The sequence below is a fragment of the Cebus imitator genome, unplaced genomic scaffold (assembly GCF_001604975.1).
Source record: "Cebus imitator isolate Cc_AM_T3 unplaced genomic scaffold, Cebus_imitator-1.0 Scaffold913, whole genome shotgun sequence".
Lineage (NCBI taxonomy): Eukaryota > Metazoa > Chordata > Mammalia > Primates > Cebidae > Cebus > Cebus imitator.
The window spans coordinates 58,121-62,626 of record NW_016108228.1 but is presented as its reverse complement, the minus strand read 5'-3'; the positions used below and the strand labels follow the sequence as shown (position 1 = coordinate 62,626).

General features: G+C 53.1%; 1 protein-coding gene across 1 annotated transcript in view; it reads right to left on the bottom strand.

Moving 5' to 3' along the window:
* LOC108298193 (multidrug resistance-associated protein 6-like) overlaps positions 1–1,913 on the bottom strand; it is an 11,092-nt gene extending 9,179 nt beyond the window's left edge. The window contains exon 1 of the mRNA XM_037735690.1: positions 1,719–1,913. Coding sequence (XP_037591618.1) covers positions 1,719–1,913 — 195 coding nt within the window. The remainder of the gene's footprint in view (positions 1–1,718) is intronic.
* Positions 1,914–4,506: the final 2,593 nt, after the last annotated feature.

The window sequence follows — 4,506 nt, the reverse complement described above, 5'->3', positions numbered from 1 at the left end:
TATTCAAATAAATTCTCATTCACTGTAATTTCCCTTGTGCACTATTGATTACTGCAACTTATTCCTTCTCTCTAGGACTTCTTGTCTTTCATTCATTCTTTTTTAAAATTATTTTTATTTATTTCTGAGACAGCCTCTCTCTTTCTGCCAGGCTAGAGTGCAGTGGCATGATCTCAACTCACTGCAACTACCACCTCCTGGGTGCAGGCAATTCTCCTCCCTCAGCCTCCCAAGTAGCTGGGATTACAGGTGTGCACCACCATTCCTACCTAACTTTTGTATTTTTAATAGAGCTGGGGTTTCACCATGTTGTCCAGGCAGGTCTCAAACTCCTGACCTCAAGCAATCCACCAACCTTGGCCTCCCAAAGTGCTGGGATTACAGGCACGAGCTACAGCACCCGGCCATTCATTCATTCTTACATTCATTCATTCTATGAAAAACTACTGCCTGGTTATCACACATCTGGCAGGGTTCCAGGCTCTGGGAAAACAGCAATGAGCAAAACAAAGTTGCTGCTGTCTTAATGGATCCATCATTCTAATGAGGGGGAAAGAGACAGGCGATCCATAAACAAACCATTAACACAGACAGCACATCAGGTGGAGAGCGCTATGAAGAATAAATACTAAAGCAGGTGTGGCCAGGTGTGGTGGCTCACACCTGTAATCCCAGCACTTTGGGAGGCTGAGGTGGATGGCTCCCTTGAGGTTAGGAGTTCAATACCAGCCTGGCCAACATGGTGAAATGCCATCTCTACTGCAAGTACAAAAAAAGAGCCAGGCATGGTGGCACCTGCCTGTAATCCTAGCTACTCAGGAGGCTGAGGTGGGAGGATTGCTTGAACTTGGGAGGTGGAGGTTGCAGTGAGCTGACATTGCATCACTGCACTCCAGCCTGGGGAACAGAGCAAGACTCTTGTCTTCAAAAATAAAAAAGTAAAGAGAAAGTCAGGTGCAGGTGTAGAGTGCATTACCATGAGCAGGGGTGCTGCGGTGGTGGTGAAGGTGGTCAGGAAAGGCCTCTCTGTGAAGGTGATAGGCATGAGGGCTGAGCCTGGGGACTCCTGGGGAAAGCAGCACTGCAGGGCTCTAGGTGTTGGTGCCATTTGTGGTCCTTCTGTTTTATTTTGTTTTTGAGACAGTCTTGCTCTGTCACCCAGGCTGGAGTGAATTGGCACAATCTCAGCTCATTGTGATCTCCACCACCCAGGTTCAAGCCACCTCAGCCTCCCAAAGAGCTGGGATGACAGGCGTGAGTCACTGCACCTGGCCTATGCATCAACATGTTTAAATTCTTCTGAAGGCTGTGCTTTAGGAAGAGTGTTCTGACAGCCATCAGAAATAAATGACAGAATGGCAGGACAAGGATTACGTCAGTGACAGCATGGCTGTGGACATCTGCTGGCCAGCAGCAGGGAAGCCACTGAGACCCTGGATTCTACCTCTGCAGTCCCCTGCACCTGAACCCTCATCCCCACATATAGAAGCCTGGAACTCTCAGAACAGCAGACCTCATCAGCTGCTGCCACCTTCACCAGAATGATGTGATTAATTCGTTCACACAGAAGACAGCAGGAACCCTGATAGAACAGGATCCAGAATGTGTGGGTTTTGATGGACAGGGTGGTAGGATCTGGGAGGCTCCACCTACCTCACCCCCTGACCCCCACACTCCTTCCCCAGTCCTGCTTAGCATAGAGACTAGAGTGACATTACCAGAGATGTAGACGCTTGGAAGGACACCAGCGACACGGAGAAAAGGCGGCTGGAGGTCCGCAAGGCGCCCAGCTCCCGGCCCCAGATGCCCAGGACTCTGTCCAGAAAGGCTCCTTCCCAGCCATGGAACTTGATGGTCCTCAAGTTCCTGAGGATGGAGCTGGTGAGCCGGGCCCGCGAGTCCTTCTGCCTCATTTGCTCTCCTGGGATTGGAGGGAAGAGAGAGGTGAAGACACGGCCGGTCCAGAATTCTCCCCTACACCCTGACAGTCACCCTGCAGCAAATCCCACTGATCTCACCAAGTGCGTCCCAAAGCTGTCTGCCTCTCTGCATCTCTGACCCTCAGTCCTGACCCATCCACCATCATCCTGTGCTTGGACCCCTGCAGGAGCTGACCCGGGACCACTGCCATGGGGAGGCAGCTTCTGATGCCCGGAGAACAGAGGCTGCCCCCTGAGCCCACCTGTGGATGGCGCCATCAGGAAGACTAGGTGGAGGTGGGTAATGCCTGAGTTACATCTTTTTTTTTCTTTCACATTTTTGGTGGAGTTAGGTGGATCTCACTATGTTGCCCAGGTTGACCTCAAGCTCTTGAACTCAAGTGATCCTCTGACCCCGGCTTTCTAAAGTGCTGGGATTACAGCCTGAGCTAAACATTAAATGACCAGGAGGTGGATGCTGGGCAGGCAGAGGAAAGGGGGATAGAGCCGGGAAGAGGGAGGGGAGGCTTTCAGACAGGGGGCAGCAGAAACCCAGGCACAGGGACCAGCATGACTCAGAGGACACTCAGTGTGGCCAGAGGAGTGCATAGGCAGGGTCACTTGGCACTTTAGGGTCAGGCAGGAGTTTGGGGTCTCCCGTGCTTCACTGAGGGAGGGGGGCATCATCAGAAGGCAGCTGCCTGGAGAAGGTTATTTTTTGAGATGGAGTCTTGCTTGGTTACCAGGTTGGAGTGCGGTGGCACGATCTCAGCTCACTGTAACCTTTGCCTCCCGTGTTCAAGTGATTCTTCTGCCTGAGATTCTAGAGTAGCTAGGATTATAGGTGCCTGACACCATGCTCAGCTAATCTTTGTATTTCTTAATAGAGATGGCATTTTGCCATTTTGACCAGGCTGTTTTGGAACTCCTGACCTCAGGTGATCAGCCTGCCTCGACCTCCCAAAGTGCTGGGATTACAGGTGTGAGCCACCATGCCTGAAGGAGGCCACGCAGGAGGCTGGAGAAACAGTCCAAGTGACAGATGGATATTGGGACAGTTGGGACTAGAGAGGAAATAAGTTCCTTTCCTCCATCCCCCTTTCCTCCCTCCCTCCATCTCTCCCGCCTTTCTTTCCTTTCTTCCGTTCTCCTGCCCTTTTGTTCTTCCCTCTCCTTTTTCCCCTCCCTCCTCCCTTCTCCCTTTCTTCCTTCCCTCCCTCATTCCTCCTCTTCCTCTTTCAACTCTTTCCTTCCCTCCATCTGTCCTCCCCTTTCCTATCTTTCCTTCCCTCCCTCCTTTTCACTCCTCCCCTCCGTCCTTCCTTCCGTAGTTCTCAAACACTGATCCAGCACCTTCTGCATGCCGAGCACTAACTAGTTACTGAGTCTGCCACAGGGAGTGGCCCGTGCTGCTGCGGAGCTTCCAGGCTTCCAGTCTAAGGAGAGCGAGGCCATTACCCCTGCCAGGTGCTTCCTGCAGGGCCCTATAGGAAGTGGGAAGTGCTGGGGAAAAGCAAAAACGAACCCAGGACAGGCCAAGGAAGGGAGCTGCTGGGAGGAGAGGGATGGGCAGGCCGTGTCCTTGCTGGACGGTGGTGAGGGAGGCGGCCCTGACTGCAGGAGTGCTGGAGGGGACAAGGGTCTTCTGGAGTGAGGGTGGTCAGGGCGGAGGAAACAGCTAAAGCAGACGTCTGGAGAGATGTGTGAACATCAGGCAGGTGTGAGGATGGGGAAGGCGGGTAGGTGGGAAAGGGAGGGATATGGGTGGAAGGTGAGGCTGGAGGTGATGAGGCAGCTCAGGGCGAGCCTGGTGGCTCAGACTGAGGAAAATGGGGCTGCTGTGGGTCTAAGCAGAGGAGTGTGCAATGGATTCAGCTCACACAGGTCTCCTGTGGCTGGAAGTGGAGAGAGGCTGGGGTAGAAGTAGGGAGTGAGCCAGGGCCTTGCTGTTGGATGCATTTTCAAGGTGATGTTAAGCAAATCTGCTGACTGATGGGGTGCAGGAGAAAAAGACATTGATCTGACCCAGGGCCTGGGGCCTGAACACTGAAGAGAGGAGCCACCACCCACTGCAATGGGGAAGGAGTGGGGCAGGTTTACACAATGAGCAACTCACAGAGACAAGAACAAAGCCAGACCCACCGGCTCCCACTCAGCTCTCCCCTCCCCATCGCCCACACCAGGGCCTTTGTCTTCCTCCCTACTTCCTGCCTGGTCTGTCCCTTTCCCAAAAGCCGAACCTGACTGTGATTCCTCTTCTTGGTGATGAAGTAATTCAGAGGGAGGAGGCTCAGGAAGACAGCGATGGTGGAGGGACCCAGGAGCTGGGGACAGAGGGAACAGAATGTCAGGAGATCCCGAGGAGCGCAGCTGCTAGAGGCATGTGAACCACAGCAACTCCATCTTGAATAGGAGCTGGGTAAAAGGAGGTTGAGACCTACTGGGCTGCATTTCCAGGTGGTGAAGGCATTCTAAGTCACAGGGTGAGACAGGAGGTCAGCACAGGATACAGGTCACAGAGACCTTGCCAGTAAAACAGGCTGCAGTAAAGAAGCCAGTCCAAAACCCACCAAAACCAAGATGGCCA